At 43.3% G+C, this 25,821-nt stretch overlaps 1 protein-coding gene across 2 annotated transcripts in view; it reads left to right on the forward strand.

Annotated features, from left to right (window-relative positions):
• The window catches only part of IGSF9 (immunoglobulin superfamily member 9), a 466,550-nt gene that overhangs the window by 337,074 nt on the left and 103,655 nt on the right, over positions 1 to 25,821 (forward strand). For both annotated transcript variants that reach the window (XM_069217763.1, XM_069217765.1), the window contains exons 16-18: positions 3,758 to 3,928; positions 6,949 to 6,994; positions 7,465 to 9,078. In XM_069217763.1, coding sequence (XP_069073864.1) covers positions 3,758 to 3,928; positions 6,949 to 6,994; positions 7,465 to 9,078 — 1,831 coding nt within the window. The remainder of the gene's footprint in view (positions 1 to 3,757; positions 3,929 to 6,948; positions 6,995 to 7,464; positions 9,079 to 25,821) is intronic.

A 25,821-nucleotide genomic window follows, 5' to 3' on the forward strand; every position in this document is an offset into this window, starting at 1 on the left:
CGTGACGTCTTGCCTAATAAATAAAGAGTGTGTCCGTTTAGGCAGAGTCAGGCACAATCAGGACAGTGATGGAGTGTTACTTCTGTCCGTGTTCTGCAGCTACCCAAGAAAAGAGAGTAATCATTAAATTACAAAAATGTCAACATTTAAGAGGAAAGTGGGAGATTAAAAAAAAAGAATCAGGAGAATGCATTTCTCCCCTTTAGGCCTGAATCAGGTCTATTGTCATATGTGGAACTTCCAAGTGTGGTGCTGCAGGATCGGAGATCAAAAATGCTAATGTGCTTTTTTCTTTTTCTTTTTTTCTTTTTTTTTACTTGCCAGGAACAAGGAGAAAGCGCTATGGCAGGCAGAAAGAGCATGACAAAAATGTTGTGCATTGGCCTGCAGCAGCAGATTACTGGCAGTGCGTACTCCAAGTCACTAAAGACAAGTCCCTATTGCAGAAGCCCTTTATCGGCTTCATCCCAATTTATTTTTAGGGAGAAAAATTGAAGTGCTCCAGAGTCTTGGTTTACATCCCCTCACCCGTCAAAAAAAATGACATAATGGGGAGCCACAGCCAATGGCCAATAGGTCAAGGGAGCCTTGGGTCGAAAAAGTTTGGGAACCACTGCCTTAAAACAAAGACACAGAATTATTAAGACCAAACCTATAAATGCTTCCTCAGTGTATATTAAAGAATATAAATCACTTATACTACACGTTCACTCAATCTTGCAAAGCTCACATACATAAACCGGTGCCCAAACAAATAGCAATAGCAAGCTACTAGAAAATTATGAATTTGATTCAATGAAAATTTGTAAAATGTGGTTCTAAAAAATAACACATGCATACATATACAAATGTGCATTACAAATCATCACAAGAAAATAGGAAGATTCTTCTAAGATAAATCAACCTGTTTTTAAGCGTATACACCTCAATTGTATACATCAGTGAACATTCATGAATTTTAATTGTCATATAAGAATGTCCTGTGTTGATAGGTCAAATCTCAATGATTTGTCGACATGTTTCAGTGGAGTTAGCTTATTTGTTATGCAACACACATTTGAAATAATGTCTGAAGAAATGCATACATATATGCCATGTTAAAGGCTTTGCTTGTAGGGAAGGGCAATCTCTATGGTGATGTTGGTGTTCCAAGATGGTGATCAAGATCGAAGAGCAAACTCTGATCTTGAAGTGGGCGTAAAAGTAGTTCTGTGCCTCGGCTGGTCTTTGAACCAGGTTTGTGTACATAATTAATCTTGGGTGCAGCATGACTTGTCTTTAAATAGAACTTGGGACTCCTCTATGCCTCCATAGTATTTATCTATAGTAGTAGTTTTGCAGCTTGAAGAAGTTACTAGATTCACATTCTACCCTCCTGCCTTCCCAGGAAAGAACACGAATTTGCAACAGGCGGAGTACATCAGCATACAGTACAAGGGGAAATTAAAACTACAAAAAGGCCGTTAAAGAGAAAAACAATAATATAAAGGTGGCGTCCATAATGAGGGGCTTCCAGGATGGATGCCTGACATTGTTAAAGGAGAGATGTAGTACCAAAATGTTAGCAACTTGACAATGCCCACCAAAGAAAGGAGGAAAAGAATAAAAGTCAATTCATGACTCAACCACTAGATGGTGGAATAATGCAAAGTTTGTGAATTCAGAAAATTCTTCATGTTGCAAAACTACTCCTACAGGAAAATACTCATTTCATTCTGCGCAATAACCCACAGAGTCTGGAACCCTCACCGGACTTGGAACCTGACCATACACCATATGCCTGGTGAGTTCCAGTTGGCAGTAAGGGTGTGAAGTGACCTAGAACGTAGATGCAGGCAGACTGCCACAAACAAGAACACATGCACTCATCTACTACGCCGATGCAGTCCCGTTACTGTGCAAGCTTAGTTACGATTTTCCAGTTCCTCTTTTCCTGTTAGCTGTTGAAACTGTCCATGAACTGGACACTATACACGCCACAAAATGAATGAATGAACGAATGAAAGAGAGAGAGAGAGAGAGTTGACACCAGAGGATTGACCATTCTTATCACAATTCTATTTGCAATGATTTTCCACCAGAATATTGAGATTTAAGTATCAGCTTGCCAAAATAGTGTGGCAAAAATACTGTCTTCCTGAATATCGTGAAGGTAAGTATGCATGTGACCAATATATGATAATCAATTTTTCGAGACCACCAGAATGTGGCCCTCTTCTTTCTGACTTTATTCATTAAAAAACCATAAACATACGTTTTCTGGTATTCATAACTAACAGATGGGCTTCAGTAATCAGAAATCTCAAACAGTTTGCCTTTCCCACGCAGGCTTGAGAATCCTATAAATGATCTGACCCAGGAAGCTTTAGTTAATCATGTAAATGAGCTTACCTAGTTATAGAAGCCCATGTGGGAACAACTCCAGAGATGGTACTGATCTGTTGATCTATGTTAGTCGTGATAGTGGCTGTAAAGAGTTAAGACAGATGCACCAATTTCTTGCCATGTATTTGTTCTAATAGAACCTGCAAGATTTACAACAAATTCTCTTACTAGTCTATTCGGTGTGATAGTTTAAGAGGGAGGTTACTTATTAGCTTTTATATGGTGTGATATATATATCCTGTAAGAGTTAGAGACATGTGAATCTCCTGTTGGCATGTATTTGTTCTGATGTACCCTCTAAGCACTAGAGAAAGATGTTAGCCACATGTTGATGTGTACTCGTTCTGATGTACCCTTTAAGTAATAGAAATACGTTACCCACCTTTTGACGTGTTAGATTTACTGCTGCCCTTTCGAGTTAAGAGAGAAATGTTCCCTGTTGATGGATATTGGCTGTGATAGTTAAGTATAGAGTTGTTTTTGTGGTCTTCATGATGGGGTCTGTAGGATGTAGAGAAATATCTTAAGTATTGACATTTATTGTTTGTGGCTTGGCCTGCAAATGTTAAATAAGAAATGTGTTCATGTTGACTTGCTAGTTTAGATTAAACTTCTAAAGGTTAACAAGAGTTGTTACCCACCTCTCACTGTGCAGTCTAAGGTTTAAAGAGAAATGGTACACATCCATTCACCAACATTATTTGTGATTAAATCGTTTAGAGCTGGAGTGAGTCAGCCTTCGCCATGTTGGTTGTAATGAAAGCTTAAATTGCTAAATTTGTCACTCACCTCTTGCCATTTATTCGAAAGGCACACCAGAAAGAATGCTTCCTGGGACATCTTTTAAAATAAGCAATACATGGCAGTTTCCATCTAAGGTCCGATAGTTTGTTGTTAACCACTGAATTTCTGATCATTAAGGGTCTTTCTCCAAACTAGAGCTGTACCGAATGCTTCAGATCAGTGAACTCCCAATTGTGCTTTGTCTTTTGGACTCCTAAAGTAATGAATTGGCCTACAACAAAATATGCATTGTAATTACAGCATGAACTGCCCTCATTTGAACCAGCTACAGCTCACCCTCCTGCCGTAGTAATAGTTTGATTTGCAAGTCATGGGTTTGACAACAAATTTGTATTCCTTTATGTTCTACTACACCTTTGTTTCTCTTTCTGCCAGCTGTGGGACCTTCTTTGTTTGTTATTTTGTAATCTCAATCTATTAGAGTTAGATTATGTGATTCAAGAATTGTGGTGTATCGTGGCTGTTCATACACTGTTTTGAATGTCAGATGTAAATATGCAAAGCTCTAAGTTGCCAGTTCTCCCCAACATCCTGAGCTGGGTACATAGACTTGACTATATCTTGCCAGGTATGGAGGTGTACCCGTCCCGGACCCAGCTCCCTGAGATCCTGCCGCAGCCTGTGATGGCTGGCGTCATCGCGGGCATCTGCTTTCTCTGCATGGCGGTGGTCTTCAGCACCTTGGCGGCCTGCGTCATGAACCGGCGGCGCGCTCTTCGGCACCAGAAACGCAGGCAAGGTAAGCAGTAAGACATTTAAAAATAATGCAAATTTTCAGTGTTCACAATAATATTTTAAAATGTACCACTCATTTAATTAAGAGTGACAATATACTACCCATTTCATTATGAATGTTTACATTTGGAAAGTTTTACCTCAGCTTTGGTAAAACCTAACACGTTTTTCAGGGCATGTAAATATCAGTATGGCAAGGGCAACTTTAACTCAAACCAAGTAACGTGCACGGCGAGCTGTTAAAGTGATGCTGGTAAATAGTGAGATGCTGCAGGTTACCCTGTGCTAGGAGCAGTGGTTTGCTGAACCGCTATTGTCTTTGCCCCTTGAAAGTTACTGGATTGAGAGAATCGGATACTCGAGCCAGCACCGCACGCGCCCCTCGGCGTTTCAACAATGCAATTTGGTGCCTACCGCAGATTCCACTTCCCTCACTGGTGCCCGTACTGCCCGTTCCCCGCAGTCTGCCACATATTTCATTTTTTTCTTCAAATGGCCCGTCAACACTGAAGACTCTCCCTCAAAGCTGTGCTGACTACCATTGTATTCTGTTAACAGAGTAATAATGTATTGTACCCTCTAACTGAAACAGGCTAGTACTGCGATCTTCACGTCGAACCTGCAGCATTGCATCCATCAGAAATAGAGCTTATTAACACTATATTCTTCCCACTTCACTCCATAGAGTTTCAAACTGTGTGCAGCTTGTACTTTCATTGCACGCTTCCCGCACAGCCTGTACCCTAGTTTAATCACAACTAAGAACCCCAAAACATTGCTCACAGCACCCGCCAGCAAAACTGGTGTTGCCAGTAAAAGTTGCAAGCACTGAATACTCCTTCATATATCCCTCCATCACTGCACTCTCAGCAAAGTTACTAACATATATAAAACCCTCACTATTGAATATCTTCCCTGCCCACCTCATGCTTGAGAAAGACTTCTTGACCTACCTGCAAGGCTTGAAAACTCATTTCTTCTGCTTAGAATCTGTCTAAGATAGCCCATTGGATGCAGCATTCTGATACTTGGACATCTGGCAGCACTGAGGTGCAAGAACTAAGACAAAACTCACTCTTTGCAAACTAACGCGCTTGCTTGCCCTCATTTGTCCTATCCGGCCTGCTGCCACCTCTACTGTCGTAATATTTCTCAAGTGTGCTAGCTTCTCTGCCTCTCCTCCAAGTGCATTTGCTACAGTGACCTTTCTTGTTCCACCCTCTGGGTAAGCTTGACATGCTTCACAAATTCAATAATAAATAAAATGCTTAAGACTGATTTCTGCAAAATTCAAGTTTATCTCTCCAAGGATTTCAAATCTTTCTAAGATCTGTATGACTATTCGCCTGACAATTAACCTCCCAAACTTGAAAAAATACTTACTCAGAATTCAACTAGCCATCGATTTCTCAGTTTCCCATGTCCCTTGATACCTTGCAAATTGGTGTCGAGGTTGTGCTCAGGGCAAAATGCCAGTTACTACTAATATTCTAGCTAACTTGATGCTCAGGCTATATTTATTTATGCAGAGTACCACTGTACTGCTCTCGGAGCTAGCTTTGCAGGAACAAACATATTTTGTGAAAAAGGGAATGAGAAAAGCAGCCAGGTTTGAATTCTCTTGAGCTAGCTTGTGACTCAAAGGTATGCCCCCGTAGTCATGTTTCATGGACAGCCATCGCCCATATCAATTTGGTACAGCCAGGTTGATCGATTAAATGTGGCTGACAAGTTCCAAGGTATTCACTGGGCTTTCATATTATTATGTTTTTTTGTCTTTGTAGTCCTGGAAAGCACAAATTACATCTTTGAGTGCATCTCTGTTCCTAAAGTATTTTTTTCTTTTTGACCAACTCTTCCCCATTCCCTACCTCATTGCAGATCTGTACTATTGATAAATATTACTTCTTTTAGTTTCGGGATAATTCTCACTGTTGCTCTCATTCTCAGAATTACCACTCAAATAATATCTCCCAGGGAAATACCAGTACCACGGTATACATTTTTTCTCCAGTTCGGTATTATCTCACAATTTGAACTTCTGTAATTCGGAACTGGGAAGGATACTGTTGTAATAATCCTATTGAGGGCTACAAAACTCAGATTTGTCTTCTTTCCCCTACACCCCCACATACCACACAAAATCTAACAAGGTTCACATGGTGCAAATTGTGCTGGGGACAAACTGCTGCTTGTTTGTGTGTTCGTACTAGCTTCCTTTTGTTTGATGGACTAGGACTGTAGTGGAAGAGAGTTTGTAAGTAACTGAACATGGTCCCGTTATATTTTAGTGTTGGAGATCAAAGAGAATAGATTGGTCAAATTCCCATCTTCAATGGCTAATGTAATCTTCCTGGTAGTTGAAGCCCATATCGCCAGAAAATTGCCGCAGTCCTATCAATAAAATCAAAATCTGTGTCTGTCTGTGTGTGTGTGTCTGTGTACAGGCACACGACTTTCAGACATAAAGACCTTCATGCAAAAGCCCCCATTCACCCTGTTCATAAACTCTTTCCCAGCCAGAATTTCCAAGAGAAGGAATAACCTTGAAAGGACGCTATCATTTGACAGCCTCAGGCACTCATCTCTGGAAAGTTATACCATTATCATCAACATTCTGCCGCAACCTGTAAATGTTCAGAAATTTAATCTAACCTCTTTCTTCCTTTCTGTAGTTTTTCAACGCTAGCAAGCTTTGGGCAGGGAATGAGTGATGGGTGGACTCAATAAATTAATCTAATATAAACTAAATAAATCTATCACTGGTACTACGTACAACAATGGAACTATACGAGGAAATAATTTACATCCCACTTAAAGTAGTATTTGAACTCTGGTAGCCTCTGATTTTAGACTCTCCAGTGGTATAATTGCTTATTTAGGACTTGAGTACAAGTCTGTGATTTGGCAAACATGACTGTTCACTAGACATACATTTTGATTTGCTGTAGCAGAAGTCATCTTTCAGTGTCATTTTTCACTAGCCTTTCATTTGATCCCTTTGTGTTCTCATGACATTTCCAGATCTACCGATTGTCTTCTCCCCAAACAAGAAGTCTTCGCCCTCACAGTAAGTGTCCCCCATTTCCATGATGTTGCGTCCTCTTTTAATAATGTTTTGTTTTCCGTCTTTTGTCCTGTCTTTCTGTTGCTTCCTTTTGTCATTCATATTTCTGATTTGCCTTTACTTTTCTTCCCTCCATTGCATTTCTCTCTTTTTCTCATTCTTTTTCCTTTGTTTTTCTTTATTCACAAATGTATATGTATTGTACTTTAGAATGGCAAGGAATATAATGTATGTAACCTGTTTAACAAATACATGTAAAACATGCAGATGTACTAAGATGCAAAGTATTCGTTTTTGTAGAGTATCTGGATTCAAAAGTACAAATAGCAAGATAATATAAAGCTTATAGTAAATAATATATGTAAATGTGCAATGTTTTATGTACACCATTCCTATTTACATGTGTAGAATAGCAGAAGAAGAATTATCTGGGCATCTGTTTTTTGATATTGTTTTATTGATCTCTGTTCCAGAAATTCTAACGGCTCTAGTAGCTCAGATAGTATGATGAAGTTTAAGATGCAAGCCTCACCCTACCAGAGCTTCAGGAAGACGTTGATGTTTGGCGAGAAGGCTGGAACTAGCTGTGGTGCAAGTGCAACTCGTGGCAATGATGCAGGCTTCAAATACACCATGTATGAGAGCCACTTTGGAGAGTCGATACCATTGGAACGCATCAGCCGTGGTCCAGATGGTAGATTTATGGTGGAGAGAGAAACCCCACCTAAAGCAGGGAATGTTGATGGCTTTCCATATGTCACAGAGACTGACCTCTACCCAAATTTCCACACAAGAGAGTCCTCTATGGTAAACCAGTGTTTAGATGTCAAGCACAAGCCTTACTTGCAAGTCTCCACCTCGACTCAAAGAGAACATACTGGGTGGGAGAATGAGGTAACGTTGAGGCCAAAGGCCACTGGCCAGGCTGGGAGAGAGGCTAGAGCTTCTGGTTATCGCCAAGGAAAATACTTTGGCCACAGCAGCCCCATTGAAGAGACAAAACAGCTGAGCATTATCAATATCAGCCCAGTGACACCAGCAGCTACCCTCCCTTATAGCAAAATTGAGGAAAAGCGACAAGAGGTTAAATCTCCTGAAGAGAGGTTGGACAGAACATTGTTCCCTCTCAAAGATTCTCTTTATGACTATTCATTTTCTCTACCCAGGCTGGGCAATGCTTCATCATTGTTAAACCAGAAGTCTTTTGACGTTCAAACCAAAGGAAGTCGACTAAGTACATCAGCTCAGAGTGGCATCCTTCAGTATTTGAGCCTTCCATTCTTCAAGGAAATGAGCGTCGATGGGGATTGGCCCTTGCAAGAAGAGCATTCACGGCAAGACTTTGACACAGGTTCACCCGAAACAAAGAGCCAGGGCTTTCAGACGGTTTTGGATCTAGATAACAGGACTTTAGGGGTTGGTGATAGGCTGACACAGCACCCTGGGCTGGACAGCAAGGTAACACTGCTGCCCTGTCCAGATTACATGGACACAAGTGACAATCAAGAGTCATCACATTGTTTTTCCCCAGTTCAGTCATTTCTGAAACCACCAGAGAAAGAGTTAGGGCCTACAAAGCCCGCTTTGACTGGAAGGCATCTTTGGACATGTCCCCTCAATGAGGATGTTGATAGGGGTAAGGCTGTGGACAGCACAGACTGGGGACCTATACTATCTACCACAGAGCTTCCTGTGGACAGCACAGATGAAAAGGCCTTAAGTACGACTTTCCATTCAGAGCGAGAGTGGGAGAGCTCTGTAAAAGAACACCCAGAACACAAGTTTAGAGACTTCCACATGCTCGAGAAGCAGAAGCCTCTAACTTTGGACAAACCCTTAGCTCCATTGTTCCTCCATGGCTCGCCTTCTGAGAAGGTCTTGAGGAACAGTTTGACCAGCCAAAGTAGTGGCAGGGGAAGTCTTTCATTTCTGAGACCGTCCTCACTGGCACAGTCCATTCCAGGAAGCTACCTCAGTTCCCCTGTTGGGGAAACCGCCAGCTGGCACAGCGGGGGAGGATCCCAAGGTTCCAGTGCAGAAGAGGGCAGGAACAGAAAAGAGTCCTTCATTCACACCATTGGAAAAAGGTAAGAGGGATTTATGTACTTAAGCTTTTGACATGAATATTTTATTTGGAGAGAAGGATTTATAAAGAAAATGTTTTCTCTTACTTGCTCATGTATATATTGTCAGGTAACTGATCAGTGTATGTGTGTTTCAGAACGCCATCACAGCAGTATAAGTATCATCTACTTCCCGTCATCTGTATCCCTTATATTCTATTTTGTTTTTTTATTTTGGTTTCTTTTGTGTCTTTCTCCCATCACAGTTCTGTGGTCACAACTTTCTACCATTGTCTTCTTTCTCTGTCATTTAATTTACATCTGTTTTCTTTTCCTCATCTCACCAACTTCTATCCTTCGTCTACCGACTAATTTGTGTACTTACTTTTTCTGACAGAGACTTCTAATTGCAGATTCCTTGTCTTTTGAATATTCTCCAGGCATCAGACTGGATCTGGAAACTTTTCAGCAGTGCCTCTGTGCACCGGTAGTGTTGTTGTGCGACCCTGCACTGATGCCGATCTGCTCCAGAAATGAGGTGTGGAGACTATATATGCACCAGTCCCATGTGCTGACGTCAGTCATGTTCTTTCAGCACTACCCGACACAAACCGAAGCCCGCTCTTGTCTCGTTGAGACTCCTATCACCTCTTAATATTGTTAAACAGTGTGCAAAGGAAATGTCACTTCCCAAAACAATAGTTTTAAACCTTGTAGAGACTGTTGCAAACCGGTGTCTGTGACATACCCTCATCAGGTTTGCCTGTGGTGTCTGCGATCGATTCACAACTCCAAGGCCCACGGTGATTGTGCATTAATGAACCTGAAGGCCAGGCAAGGCTGTGAAGCAAAACTCGCAGTTGTCCCACGGGACTCCCCTGTTTTGGAACATGGCAGACTTCACATTTAAATGGTTCAAGGAGAGCAGGGCCACGGCAAGATCCCTGCACTTATCTGCCTCACAAGCCGCATCATCCCTAGTGCTCCTTCCGGCAGCTTCTGCAGAAGTACCCAGCCAGCCGTTCCAACATCCACAGTTGCGGTGGAAGCAGTAGACCGGCCAGTCCACTAACGTACACCTCATTCCCCCCCCCCACACGCCACCAACCAAACCACTTTAGCATACACTCGGTGGAGCACAGCCACCTAGTGGGAGGCAGAATCTGATGATTCTTGCTGGGTTGGCAGACCACATCAGACAGGTGGTTCCTGTCAATTGTACATTATGGCTTTACCCTACCTTTAATTCTCTCACCACTGCACCCTCCACTTCCCCCCAGGGACTGAGGGAGTCCCATATCTTCTTTTTTCATTAGGCAGTCCAAATGTTTTTGGCCAAAGGGGAAAGGGGCTATTGAGAGGTGCCCGTGCCAGAAGTAGGACATGGTTGTTATTCCTTTTGCTTTATGGTGACCAAGAAGGATGGAGGTCTTTGTCTTATTTTAGACCTGCACTCTCTCAATGCCATCCTCCCCTTTGGTCTCACCAGCGCCCCTCGGTGTTCATGAAAGTGATGGTGGCAGCAGCATACCTTCAGAGATCAGGGATGCCAGTCTTCTCCTACCTCAGTGACTGGCTGTTGAACGTGGGCTTGCCCAAGTCAGGTGTCAACCACCTCCAGACTACGTAGAACCTCTTGTCATCTTTGGGGTTCTCTATCAACATGCCAAAGTCACACGTGACTCCTTCACAGATGCTCCCCTTCATCTGAGCCATTCTGGACACGTTTCGGTTTTGTTTCTTTCCCCAGGAAAGAGAGTCCAGGACATTCAGGCTATGATCATGACCAATCAGCCTCTATCCTGAATTTCGGTGAGGTCGACTCTGAGTTTGCTGGGACCGATGGCCTCCTGCATCCTGCTGGTCAAGCATGCCAGGTGGCATATGCGGGCCCTGCAGTGGATTCTAGCTCAGTGAGCTCAAAATCAAAGTGACCTGTCCGACTATGGTCAGATTTCAGAGAAGACTGCAAAAGATCTGCACTGGTGTTACTGGACTGAAATTGGGTCAGCTGTTGACCCCGCCCCCTTCTCTAACTAGAACTGACAAGGGTGGCCAATGCATATCTCTTCAAGGTTGGGGTGGCCTTATCAGAGGCTTCAGGTCTAGGACAGAGTCCTGGCTCCTTATCAACTTTCAGGAGCTAAGGGCCATCCGCTTGGAGTTGAAAACCTTCCTCCTGCCCATCAAGGGGGCTGGTTCAGGTGCTCACGTACAACACTTCCATGTGGTACTGCACAAAACAGGGTGGGTTGGGATCACAGGCCCTGTGCCAGATGTCCCTGCGCCTCTGAAAATGGCTGGACCACTAAGGAATTTTCCTGATGGTGAACCACCCTGCCTGATCATTGAGTACCAAGGCAGAGGAGCTCAGCCATTGGCACCTTGCGGATCACAAGTGGCAGTAACACCCAGGGGGTGGCACAGGGTGTCTTCTGCAAATGAGAGGATCCTTGGCTCCATCTGTTTTCCACTGCCAGGAACACACTATGTCAGCAGTTGTGCGCTTTGGACTTTCCAAGTGATCTCTTGCTCGCAGACTCGTTTTACTTTGAGTGGAACTCAGGACCGTTTACAGCTTTTTGCTACTACTGTTCTTGCCCAAAATCCTCAAGAAAATCAGGACAGACCAGCACCAAGTCATCCTAGTAACTCTTGATTGGGCACATGAAGTATTGTATCCAGAATTCCTGAGCTTGAGCACTGTCCTCCAGTCCAGCTGCCAATTTGGGAGTATCTTCGGTTGCAGCAACAGGGCAGGGTTCTGCAACAGGGCCTTTGTAATCTCCACCTGCATGCTTCGAGATTAAGCGGCAACAGCTGCCTACATTCATTCTTCCTCTTAAGGTGGGTGATGTCATCTTGGCACCCAGATATCCATCAACAAAAAATGTTTACCTCTCTCATTGGGACAAATGTGTGGCTTTGTGCCCCTCCAGACAAAGTTATCTGACATTTTCTTATTTGTTTTGTCCCTATCCCGGCAAAGCTTTGCTCTTGGCTCAGTTAACAATTACTTTTCAGATGTTTTTTGGCATTTTTGTGGTTGCTGGATCTGCCCTCCTTGTTTAAGTCTCCAGTTGAGCATTTTTTAATTGGCTCACATTTGTTTCCACTTCTCCCTTTGTCATACCAGAGTAGGACCTTATCTTGGTCCTTATATTTCTGATGTGCACTCCCTAAATGCACTTTCACAACTGCCCCCTGTTTCTTCTCATCAACAACACAGTAGTCCTCATCACCATAAAATCGGTCCAGCATGTCCATGAACTTCAGGCTCTCGGTGTCAACCCGTCATACACAACCTTCGTCCCAGACAAGCTGGTTTTGCGGGTGCAGGACTCTTTCCTGGCATAAGTTATGACCCTTTCCATGTTGGTCATAACATCAACATGCTGGTGTTGTATGCTCCACCTCACCACCTCTTAGGAGGAGAAGAAGCTCCATCACTAAACTCCAAAACAGCGCAGCGCTTTTACTTAGATCATCCCAAAGAACTCTGGGGGGATGATCAGTTCTTTGTGGGGTTCTCTGGGGTGAAAAAAGACAAGGCTGTACTGAGAGAACCATCTCCTGCTGGATCATATTCTACATTAAGGTCTGCTGTGCTTCAGCCAAAAAGCAGCCTCCGGAAAAACAGTGTGCTCATTCCACCACGGCCAAAGCTGCTTCCACTGCGTTGGCACGCAGAGTCCCTATCCTGGACATTTGCTAGGCTGCTACGTGGGCGTTCCCAGCCAGAATACATTCACAGAGCACTATTGTCTGGACAGTCGGATTCATCAAGAATGGCCTTTCGCCCGCTTGGTCCTGCAGGAGTTTGCTATCTTATCTAAAGGTAAAAGATCATCTGCGGCTACAAGTCTCTATCAGAAGGACAAGTTATTTACCTTGAGTAATCCTCTATCTAGCCACAGATTTCTCACCAATCCTCCAATCGTCCCCGTGTTCTAGGATTGAACTCTATCCATTAATAAGACTTCAAATCTAGGACTTGGCGCACTGGTCACACCAATTTGATTTTTGGGGCCTGCGTCTTGGGGAACTCTTGAAAGCAGCTGACATCAGTGCACAGGAGTGGTACTTATATCTGCTCCACACAAAATTTCCGAAGGAGGTTGGCATGAGTGCAAAGGTGCACTGTGCCACCTACCGGCATACTGAGGTACTGCTGAAGAGGTTTTGTATCCAGCCTGTGGAATATTTAAAAGATGAGTAATCAGTGGCTAGGTAACAGAGCATTACCGAAGGTAGGTAACTTTTTTTTCAATCCCTCCCTGTTGTTTTCTTAAACTCTGGCCATCACTTTCCAATTGCTTCTATTTGTCTTGCCATGTATCAGCACTGTATCTCCTGCCCACCCGCTATACAGGCTTCAGATTCCTAACTCTGTTATGAGGTTTTAGGATACAGCAACCCGTTTGATGGCAACTTCACTAGTGTAAGAAAAAATCATACAACTAGGTTAGACAGGTTTGCTAATTGGGATACTCTATAAAGGTGATTCTAGTAGAAAAAAAGAAGGTTGCATGTGTGGATGAATTGATTGAAAATGAAGTGCCTTTTTTAGTTGTTCTAAACCATCGTACTTGGGAAGTGCTTGAATAAAAGCCATTGTGTTTCTGAACAAAAGTTGTGTAAAAGGAAAAGACAAGTCGTCTTTTGGAACTAGAAGAAATTACAGCCACATGTGAACCTTAAAGGTATATTTGGAAAATTCAGCAGAATTGGAACGAAAGGTGAACAGGAGAGTAGATTGCAAGCAAAGGAAAAATGTGCTAAACCTATTGAAAAAAATAGAAACATCTATTTTTTACATGGGTGAACTTAAATGTTGTCAGGTGGCGAATGATAGGCTGAATGGAAAATGTAGTGGGAAACTAGGGTGCTGGGTTTTTCAGTTCATTATTCAAAAAATAAAACAGAGGTATGTGGGCACAGGTGTGAGCAATAAGTGATAGAAGGTGAGCTTGCATGTTAATAAAAGAAAGTCCCACTGATGGTTTCAAAAGTTACAGGGCTCACTTTCTGGTTTAATCACCCATGGTGAGAGACGCCCTGATTTCAGCCTTTACTCTTCCTGGTTTCAAGCTCTCTTAATGACCCATGATTTTGTTGTTGGAAACAGAGCCCGAAATCCACCCCTGGGCATGCCACATCTTCACTCTTTTTATGGTGGCATAGATAAACCACTGCCACGCCAACCTTAACTATGCTTTTAATTAGCCTCCGCTGGGACTGGAATTACCTTTACAGCATTAAAAAGCATATCTTCTCAAATTATCTTTGTTGCCTTCTCCAGGGGTATTCTCATGAGAACCAAAGAGACATAAACAAAAGGTGGAGCAGAAGGGAGTATGTGAGGTGTTCATTAGAATGTTGAAGGTTGTTCCCCTTAACTGTGTATTTCTACATTTCATCTATCATCTTCAGTACAATAGTATCTTGAAAGCAGTCCTCCCTTAAGTGCATTTCCTGGAGTAATGTTTATGCTTACACTTTTTATGTCTATAAAAAAGCCATTGAGTGTACTTTTGTCATGTTACGCGCTGTGGATCAGTATGCTTTTTCCATACACCTGGACAAAGACTCCTAGAGCCCTTATGGACATCCAGGATTCTTGATGTGGTTATTGCTATCCATACATTTAGTTATGCAATAAATGTACTTTATTTGACAGCAGTAAAATAATTCCTAATAGATCATTATAAATGCAGAGTCCTCACATTTTGAATATTCCCAGGCACCAGACTGTATCTGGATTTTTCAACAGCAATTGCACCTGTGTCCAGGAAAATGGCTGACTCTGTGACAGCCTTGCTCCTCCCCATGGTGACTGTACAGAACAGCATATAGCTACCACCCTTGCATACTGACATCAGTTCCTAACTTTACCAGCCCTTCAATACTGATTCGGAGCTCCACTCCCAACTTTGTTGGTTCTACCACTATCAAAATTCCAAAGAATTCAACTGCGTACCAGGTAAATTACACCCCTCAAGACCACGGGCTTTAATCCCGTCCACAGCTGCAGGAACCAGATGTCTGTTACGTATCCACACCCAACTTTCCTGTGGTACTTAAGTTCCTGGCATAACTCAGAAACTGGGCCACAAGTGCTTTCTGATACACTCCAAGGCACTCAGATGATCACCAGTCCTTTCCTTGTCCTAGTACTTCAGGAGGTCATGTGCCTTTGGCGATGGCTGGGCCATCTAGATATGATCCTTGTAGCCAATGTTATGGCAGGGTTGCTTAATGTCAAGGCGGACAAGCTCAGCAGAGGTAAACTAAAATTGGTAAATAAAAAAAAAATGCAACTTGGGGTGGCTCAAAAGATCTTTGGGCTCCAGCTGCATCTCTTCATCACTGCCTAAATTGTACAATGTTTCAATTAATGATCACTGATCCTCTGATCAAACAGATCCCTAGGTGATAAATTCCATCTGCAAAGGGGCACAGGTCTTCGGTATGCCTTTCCACTGCTTCCTAATCTGCCTCGAGTCCTTAGGAAAATTAGGACAGACCAGGCTCAAGTAATCTTGATAGTTCCAGATTGTGCCAGGAGAGTGCCAACTTGGTGAGCCTGAACATTTGCCCTCCGAATAGTCTACCTCTTCTGGAGGTCCTAGGTCTCGGAAGAGGATAGGGTACTACACCTGAATCTCCACAATCTACACCTCCATCGGCGGAGATTGAACAGCAACATCTGGGCAGTTAGAATGTAACTGCTGAAGATGTGGATGTGATTCTTATGACTACGTGTCTCCTGACTAAATCCATCTACTTCGGGCAATGGGAGAAATGTATAGCCTGGTGCGGGGACTATCAGGGTGATCCACTTCAGGTCAAGTTATCTGACCTTTTCTTGTTTTATCTTTGGCCCAGCAAGGATTTGCAGTGGGCATAGTTAAAGGTTATATGTCAGTCTTTTTTTTTATTTATTTATTTTTTACATTTGCCTGACCAGCTTTCTTATTCAGTTCACCCATTGTGATGAGATTCCTAAAAGGACTGGCCCACATGTTTCTGTTGAAGCACTTTATAATCTATCAGTGCTACCTAATTTGTTCCTCTCATTTATGATGTGTATGGCATTTGAGTTTATGCACAGCTGCTCTCCTTGACTCCTCAACATCAAGGCGGTTTTCCATATCGGAATCACGTTTGTGCTGTGTGTCAATGAGCTGAAGGCACTGTCAGTACAAATTTCATGCACCACTTTTTTCATTGACAACCTGGTGCTGTTTATCCAGCTTCCTTTTTGCCAAAGGTTGTATTGCTCTTCCATGTGGGTCGTTGCACAAGTCTTCCTGCTTTCTTGTCTCGGCCACATCTCTAGAAAGAGGAGGGCAGGCTTCACCAGCCAGAAAAGAGCTATAAGTGATTACATCAAGTGCACCAAAGAACATTGAGGTGGATCGTATAATGCATTATGTAATGCTGTGCTCTGGCTAAGAAAGAGCACCCTGTGAGCTAACAGGCTCATTCCACAAGAACCAAAGGGCAGCTTTGGCAAGGAACGTTCCTGTCCAAAACATCAACTAGGCAGCTACATGGGTGTCCATGCATATGTTCACCAAACACTACAGATTTGACAGTCAAATCCACATAGAGGGCCCTTAGTTGTGCAGGACTTCTTAGTGTGAATCTACTCCTTAGACCCTTCACTTTCAGGGAGATTCTTGGTGGATATTTGGTCAAAAGGTGAGAAGAATCTGTGGTTAAAAGTGTCCATCAGAAGAATGAGTACCTTCTGTAAAGCCGTTTCTGGTGGACACTAACCACAAATTGCTCACTGTCATTCCTCCTCCCCCATTCCATGATGTGGTCTTTTGTATCTGCTAAAAAAAGGCCTGAATTATATTTGGCTTACTCATAAGCACAGAGTCTTCAGATTGTGCATTGACTGTATCAGTCAGACATCGATCATGGATCCACAGTGCTTCTGTCTTTGGTTTCAAGATTCTAAGAAGGACTCAGTCATGCAACATCTGCCCGCTAATGCACCCAAGGCCAGTATGGCTCCAGGTCACCATCTTTGGAAATCAGAGATGAAGTTGAAAGACAAGTCTCTTAATAAGCTAAAGAAGTCCAAGCATGTCTCTTGAAAGAAATGCTTCTGCACCCTCATCTGACTTAGAGCGTAAACCAAGGGTTTTCCCAGTGCACCCTGAATTCCTTGGGCCTCTGTTGGCCCTGCAGCAAGTAGTGGTCATATGAGAAGCTATTCTGCAACTTTTGCGGATGAGGCAACCTCCCTGTGGAGGGCTTTCTGGCCTTGTGAAACCTGTAGGGGCCCCTAATTGAATTGCAAGGTGGGACCTTCCCCAGTACCAACTGACCCTTTTGGACCTTAGTGCATCTGGTCCTTGTTTCTATTCCTGTGTTTAAAGCTTTATCAATCACAGTGGCCCTGGCCTTCTCTCCCATGGTGCCTTCTCCTAGTCTGATCCTGAAGCCTGTTTCAGATCCAGAACTTGGAAGACCCTCAGCCTCTCCTTTGACACCAGTGCCTCCACCCCCGATAAATTGGTGCTGACCTGTATTTAGATTTACAGAATGCCAGTGGCCTAAGTACTTACCCTGAGGGAGAATTGGACTCCCTACTAGGCCCCAGTAGAGGACACTGCCTCTTTTATGGCAGTAGTCTGCAGAGCAGCAGAAGTGCTGAAATTTGAGCTTCGTACAAAAGAGACTAAAGAAAATCTGGTTATTGGAATGCTGCAGACTGGTCTTGCTACTTCACAGCCTTTGCTTTCTTTCATCAAGGCTCTAACAAACACTGATGGCAACTTGGTCTAAGCCATGTTCAGCTCTCAAGTAGATCACCCTGTGGCAAAGCATCATTGGTGTGCCCCTTGATATTTGTTCATTTTGACCCAGCACTCAATTCCTGAGAGCTTGGTGGTTTAGGCTTCTACTAGCAAAGTTAGCCCCTGTGCATTTCCCACAGTTCCACCAGACAGAGAATCTAAGCACACTGATGCTTTCAGTGCACATGTTTTCTAGCCTACCAGTTTGGCATTAAAATCCCTGAAAGGTGTCTGCTTGTTAGGATGCTTCACACATGCCCTTAGAGACATGGCCAATGAGATCTTGCCAGCCATTCTTGTTCAGTTCAGGAAATGCTTTTGCACAGATTAAAGATGTACAGGAGATGACTATTTATTGTTGGTCAGTCTGGAAACAAAGGACTGCATAGGTTGAGCCATGGGCACCAGGGAGATGATCAAGTGCCACAGCTGAAAGTGTGCCACAGGATTTTCTGTTGATGTATAAGCACCCTTTATGTATATGCTGTTTGATTGTTCCAGACTTTATCTGAGAGAAAGCTGACTGTGCACTGGGACACTTTAAAGTCTGACATGCTATGACCGAATCGTAAGGCTTGCTTTCCCACTGCCCAACAATTTCACCAACATTAACATACGTTGAGAGGATATTCTCTGGGGCTTGCCTGTCGTCAGAGGAAGCCCTATCAAACTGTGCAACAGCCAGTGCAGCTTTTTCATGGATCCATAAGATGAAATGGTGGCAGAGATTGGAGCCATAAACAAGGACAGTACTACTTCTTTCTTGTCCTGTGCTGACTACAACCAAGCCAACTGTATACACCCTCCAGGTTCATGAAGGACCAATAGGAGTCAGAAACTATTTTTACCTGCCCAACTAGCATATAATTACTTCAGACTAGTGGGTTTTGAAGGTTGTGCTACATGGCTACATCCTCCTTTTTACTTGACCACATCCTGTTATACTTGCTTTTTGTTCAGACTTAAGCAGATTGTGTCTTCATTATTGTCTATGAAGTTCAATAACTTATGGGCAAAGGGTTAATTGATATAATCCCTGATGTGGAGAGGTGTAGGGGTTACTGCTCCCAGCACTTTTTGTGTTAAAAGACGTCAGACTTAGACCAGTGCTGGACCTCTCCTTTCTTAACGCCTTCCTTTTGAAAGACAAGTTCAAAATGTAATTCTGACTCAGATTCTTTACGCCCACGAACCGGGGGACTGGATGGTTCATTTGACATGCAGGACATGTACTTTCATGTGCTGATCTTGCAGTTCAACAGACGCTTGCTTATATTTATGGTGGGGTTGGCGCCTTTCAGTTTACCAGTTTAAAAGGATGATGTTTACACTTCCTTTCCACAGGTTGAGGGAATACACTTATTCCTGTACCATGAAGTCTGGCTCCTGAAAGTGGGTTTGCTGCATTCAGATGCGGACCATCTGGAGACAGTTTTCAGTCTGCTGTCATACTTTGGGTTTTCTATCAGTGTGCCAGAATCCCTCCTGCAGCCTACATGGAGAGTTCTCTTTATAGAGGCCAACCTAGACACTGTGACCTTTCCACCTGTGCCTCAAGTGCAGTGCATTCAGACTGTGACTTTGAAATGTTCAGCTCTCTCCTGCATTCTTGTGCAGGCAGTTCTATGGCTCCTTCTCCTCTTTGCTTTGTTCATCCGCCTGATCCTTCATGCCCATTGAACCATGAAAGCCCTGCAGTGGAACCTCTGCCTGCAGTGGGCACAGCACTGTCGGACAACATTTGGAGAAGGTATGCCAAGGCCTCCAATTGTAGACATCAGAATTCATCCTGACCCGTGGCAAGTTGTTCTCCCTACCCCATTCAGTGCTCACAATAGTGACTGATGCATCAACTCTGGGCCTAGCCACTCACCTGGGAGATGAGGAATTAATCCCTCCCCCCGGTCCCTTCGAGTAGAGGCACTACTTTAACAAACTGGAGATTTGTGCCTTTCGGTTGTCCACGAAGGTCTTACTTCATGCCATCAAGGGTAAACTGTTTCAAGATCTAATGGACTGCTATGTGATGTGGTGCTGCACAAAGCAGTGTGGTATCCGATCCAAGATACCATGCCAGGAAGCACAGGTTTCTGGCTTGATTTCCAAAGAATCTCACTGAAGGCTGTCCATTTGGTGAGCTCGCTGGTATTCAGGGCAGATGAATACAGCAGACACCATCTGGTAGCTTCTATATGGTGCATGCACCTGAAGGTGGTCAAAGACATCTTACACCAGTGGGTCGAAGCTTTGCTTAATCTTTTTGCCAGCCGTAGGAAAGCACAGTGTGAAGAAGGCCAGGAGCCACCAGGCTCAACCTATCCTAGAAGCTCTGTTTTGGATTGAGGAGACTGGTATTTCCACCTGGTACAATTACCCTGTGAGCCATCTATCTCTTCTGGAAGACCTCATACCTCACCACAAATCTCCACAACCTACACTTCCAGGCGTTGAGGTAAAGTGGCACCAACTAAGTGGGATTGATCATTATTGACCACCTGTCCACCAAATCTATCCATTCTTGTTGATGGAACATTGTTTTAGTCTGGTGAGGAAACCATCAAGTTGATCGTCTTCATGCTAAGTTATCCAATGTTTGATATTCTTGTCACTAGCTCGCCAATAATTTGCTGCGGGCACATTTGAAGGTTATCTGTCAGCCCTTTTGGCCTTCCTATATTTGCTCACTAACTTTTGTTATTCTTATTGCAGGTTGGGGTGCGTTTCTAAAGGGACTTACATGTTTCCACCGGTGTCCTTTATTATGTCTCATTGGGAACGTAACTTGTTCTCCCATTTTTTTATGTGCACAACTTTCGAGCCTATGTACAGTTCTTCTTTCAGATTACTGACTATTAGGACGGTATTCTTCATTTTGCTATTACAGTTTTGATTCTCAAATCTGCAGAGTTGGGCATTTTGCCTACTGAGTTTTGCAGGACTTCCCGGTGTCAATTCCACCCCTCAGAGCCTCCACTGTTTGTAAGGTACTGCTTATCTTTTTTGCTATCTATTTAAAAGGTGAAGAATCTGTTGTTAGAAGTATCCATCAGAAGAAACATTGCCTTACCTTTGATAATGCTCTTCCTGGTGTACACTTTATCTAACTGTAGCTTTCGTGCCACTTTCTCTGCTCACCCTTCTGTGGAGTGGACTTTTAATGCTCATTCTGGTGGATACTCTCTCTAACTAGAGATTCCTCACCATGTCCTCTGCTTACTGTTCTGTGAAATGGACTTTTAAGATACTGAAAAGGTTACAAGTTGGATTCTGCACACTGCCATGTTTGAAACCAATCACTGTCACTCCATGTCTGGCAGCAAGGAAGAGTTAAAAAGAAAAAATATATAAATGTATAGGGATGGTGCCTACCGATTACTCCAGTCATCCCTTTTGGAGGTGATGTGAGTTGTCACAGAGGCCGATGACACCACCTTTCGATGCCCATGAGCAATTGGTTATGAGAAGTATTGAATCCAGTCTGAATTATGGTAGCAAGTAAAAGAGAACCCAGCTGCCACTTCAGTGTATTTATTCCACAGCCAAATGAGTCATATGGAGTCATGTGGGAAGGATACTCGATGAGAGTAGAATGTGGTTGTTAGATTGTCCTGCTTGATGCTGTGTGGGTGGTGCTAGCTTAATACATTTAGGTAGCTGAAATGGAATCATGCTCCCAGTGCAATATTACTCAGTGGCTAAACTTGTGTCCTTCACTGGCAGTGAGAGCTCACTATAGTGAATTTCGTTTCCACCTTTTTCTCAATAGCAGGTGGGTAGGTTTTGTTCATTGTGTTCTTTACAATAACATAAATGCACTAATATTCAGTTGAATGGTGAGTGATGAACTAGGGGTAATTTGACATTGAGGCAGTTGTCTGACATATCCATAGCTACTAGGCGGTTGAAGAGAATGTCTTTCACTGGCTGGCCCTTTTTGATGATCATACATATTTAGGTGCGTTACAGTAGAAGCCTTTTTAGAAGGGGGCGGGAGTGTCAGAGAAGTGGACACATGAAGAAAGGGCGGGCCTCTAGTCATGCATACAGGAGGGGAATCAGATGAGGGATTATGGACACATTGGAGACCCTGGTGTGCAGAGAGTGCTGTTTTCATTTATAGCATGTTCCAGGAACTAGAGATCACATTATGAGACCTAGGCATAGCAGAACGTGGGAGCAGTTTTAGATGACAGTGTTTCATGGGAAGAATATTGAATGCATGGGACAGCCTCCAGTCGATGCTGCCGAAGCACAGCCTACGCATGAATTAGAAAAAGAAGAAACACTTACACACTGTAGCAATTCAATTGCACCGATTGCAAAGCATGAACCTCAGTGTCAAAACAAGGCATTTCTCTGCTGATAATTAATTTGTCCACTCTCACTGTGTTTATTTTTTGTCTACCTACATGCATTCTTGACAAGGTGCCAGGCATGGCGCTTCTTCGTTCGGCTTCCTGTAGAAGTTCAAATTGGACTCTTACAATTAATGAAAGAAAGGTGACTTTATTGGAAATTACCTTGATAAATCATCAACCATATCCTATCCCCAACCACGGCAATTAACACTTTATACCAAAGATGTTTGAATTGTCAGCTGTTATTATTGTGGAATGACTGTGGCTATTGGTACCCTTATGCTTGCCCTTCCTCCTCCCACTGCAGTGCTGGTGTCCCCTCAAAGGGCACCATGAGATTGCTGGCTTCTTCCCTTCTTCTGCTCATAGAGTCCTCCTAGCTGAGAGAGTCCATCTCCTTTTTTTCGAAAGTGTTATGTTCACTCCATTTTATGTCCTTCATACTCTGCTTTTTATTTGTTACTAATACTCTGCAATTTATGTTGTATGTCTTAGTTATGTGTACCTTGTTTTTGATGGTGCTGTAGCAGGTAGGAAAATAAAACAATTAGCTAGCAAAGCAAACTTGGTTGACAAACCTATGCATGGGGCAATGGGGCAGCCCACTTCAGCTACAGGGTAACTTCTTAATGAGTGACATCATTCTGCTCTTTTACAAGGAGCACGTCTACACCTAAAGGAGTTCCATACAGTGCCAGTGACAGGGAAAAATAATTTTGCTTTAGGCATTTTGCTTTGTATTGGCGAGCACCCAACAACACTCTCAGCAATTATGTTTTACAAAAAAGCTTATATGTGCTTTCTTGAAGGAGATGCCAAACATTTTACATGACCCACACCTCAGAGCCTGTCAGGGATAGATTGTTAAAGTATTGATATGTGCCCAAAATCATAAGGCATGCCACCATCAAAACCAGATCTTGTTTTGCTACAGTTGAGCTAAGCACAAGCCTGTCCTACTTAGCATTCATCATCTCTGTTTGTAACCTGTGACCTCTTCAATTTAATTTCCAAGTCTAATGTATTTTTTACCTTGACACACAAAGTAACAAATGCATAGAACATCCTTTAAAGATCTGTGGTCCTCCCAGCAGTACCAGGTAGGCGTTAGCCCATGTCCACCCAGAGGAGGGCTGCCTACTGCATCTAGAGATCCCAACTGGCTTGGTGGAAATAGTTTTGCCAAAAGTGCTTCCATAAACGAGTCTGGAGCACTTTGAGCAAAACTGTAATGCCAGACCGCATTCATGTTGGGGCTGCCCTGTGCATTTTATTTGTTTCTTGTAAAATATATCTCAAAATTGGGGATTTGTTTCTGAGACATAAAACAACAATACCTCCAGGTCGCCCTCTCACCTTAATTCAGAACGATTGAGGCTTCCCTTCCTCCAGTTAGACACCAATCCACTCGCTCCACTCTAAATAAAAACCCCTCCCCTCCTTCCTCCTGTAAAAAAAATTCTACAATTTAGATGGCTGATACGTCCATCCAGATCAGAGGTCTTTAAACTGGGGGGGCGGGCCCCCTTAGGGGGGCCTCAAGTGGTCCTATAAGGGCTGCCAGACTCTGGCCAAAAGAAGCATTATACAGATAACAGGCCTTTGTTTTAAGCAAAAGCATGTTATTGCATTTTTAAAAAGGTAACAGTACTTAACTGAAATGTTTAAATAGGTCTAGGCACATTTAAACATTGCCATCTTTATAAAATAATTGTGAAAAATTCTGAAGGGGGCCCAATTATTTTTCTTTTTCAACTGGGGGGTCACGGCATTAACTAGTTTGGAGACCACTGCTCTAGATGGAGCTAGAAGGACAAATGGGACCATCAATTTCTCGGAGCCGAGCAGGGAGCAGGTTGCAGGTCTTCTGACCAGGCTCTCTTCAGCTATGTCTTGCTTCCTGGTTCTGTCATATGGCAATGGAAGGGACGCCAGCTGTGTATACCACAATAGAGTCCAGTGGTCCGTTGGCAGCTGGGGCTTTGATTCCAGGTAGAAAGCTCGAGGAGGTAGCAATCAGATCATAGAGATACCGGGGCATTTTAAATGTTTTGGCGCAAAGCCGCACTGCAAGCCTTCTTGCTACGCTACCCTGCATCAAAACAAAAGGCCAGAAATGCGCTGTATCAACAAGATACAATGCATCTACAAGATACGACACATTCCTGTGTTTGTCCCCTGTGCTGGCTCACAAATTGCTGCCATGCTCCAGGGTAGGCACCCTTCCACCATGTTGCAAGTGCACCTGCATTGGGGGATGATTGTTTTTGTGGAGGAAGGGACACCTTCCTGCACAAAAACAATCATAAGAGGTGTTTTCGTCTTTCTTCTTGTACTGCAAAATGCAGCACACATAGAAAGAGTAAAAAAAAAGGGAGAAATAATGTTATTTCTCCCTGTTGTGCCACCCTTACACCACCCCTGGGGAGGTGTAGGTATTTGACCCGCCCCCAGGTTTATGAACCCTTGTAAATCAGGGAATGCGCCAAAATCCATGGATGTTGCGTGGGAACACCAACTGCAACACCCATGGAACGCCTCCCTGATGCAAAGTAAGGCAATGCAGTGACTTGTGCTGTGTTGCATTATTCTATATCTACAAGGCCATGAAATGCCACGCAAAGTAGCTTTATGGGGACTTGTACATATGGGCTTGCAGCGTGCACGGTTGGTGCGTCAAAAAAAAGGTGATGCACCGTCAGTGCAAGCTGCTTTTAAATATGGCCCACAATCCGTATGCAGCATTCCTTGATCACTCTTATAGGTAATACTCATGCATTTTTGAGGCTTTTTCTTTCTGCTTTCCGTTTGACTGTTGATGGAACTACATACGTTTTGTTTATTGGTGTATTTTGAGACTGTGGCTCTTGTTACTACAGGGTTGTGCTGGTTGTTCTTATTCAGTTGACAGAATGGAGGGAAAGATATTTGTCTGTCAAGCGCAAACATGTATTATCAACTACCTCTTCTTCTGATGAAAAGAGTTCTGTTCCTGCAAAAAGACTTATCGGGGCAGGACCACTGCTGCTGAGGTTCCACCCCTCATGTCTAAGGATAAGGTTCAAGACATGATTGAGGCTTCTGTGTCTAAGACAACGGAATCTCATTCTTCACGGTTGTGTGGCCTGTCAAACCTACAACCCTGGCACCTGATGATTCAGTGGCCTCAGATCTGGATACTCCATCTAGATCATCGGGAAAATATGTCTCACGTGAGGTGATGTGGGACGTTCTTGCTCATGTTCAAGAGAATCTGTTTTCCTTCTTGCCTGTTGTAGGATGTTTGAACTTTTTCCTCAGTACGTTAAGCTATCCAGGTTAACAATGCCTTTTCATACCCAATCAAGCACATGGTTATGGGTGAATGGAAAGAGGTTGATATAGTTCGTTACCTGCTTCTTTCAAAAGTTGTATTTGTGGGAGGGGAGAAGGTTCTCCTGCATTTTGTGAAACTGGATATTATATTGGCTACTTTAATTGGTAAAGCTGCCATCAACCCAGGTGATTGCACTCTCATAGATGCTGCAGATAAGAGAGTAGATTAAAATCTCAAAACAGCTTTCTTTGCTGAGACTCTGGTTCTTAAAGCCAGT

The sequence above is a fragment of the Pleurodeles waltl genome, chromosome 12 (genome assembly GCF_031143425.1).
Source record: "Pleurodeles waltl isolate 20211129_DDA chromosome 12, aPleWal1.hap1.20221129, whole genome shotgun sequence".
Lineage (NCBI taxonomy): Eukaryota > Metazoa > Chordata > Amphibia > Caudata > Salamandridae > Pleurodeles > Pleurodeles waltl.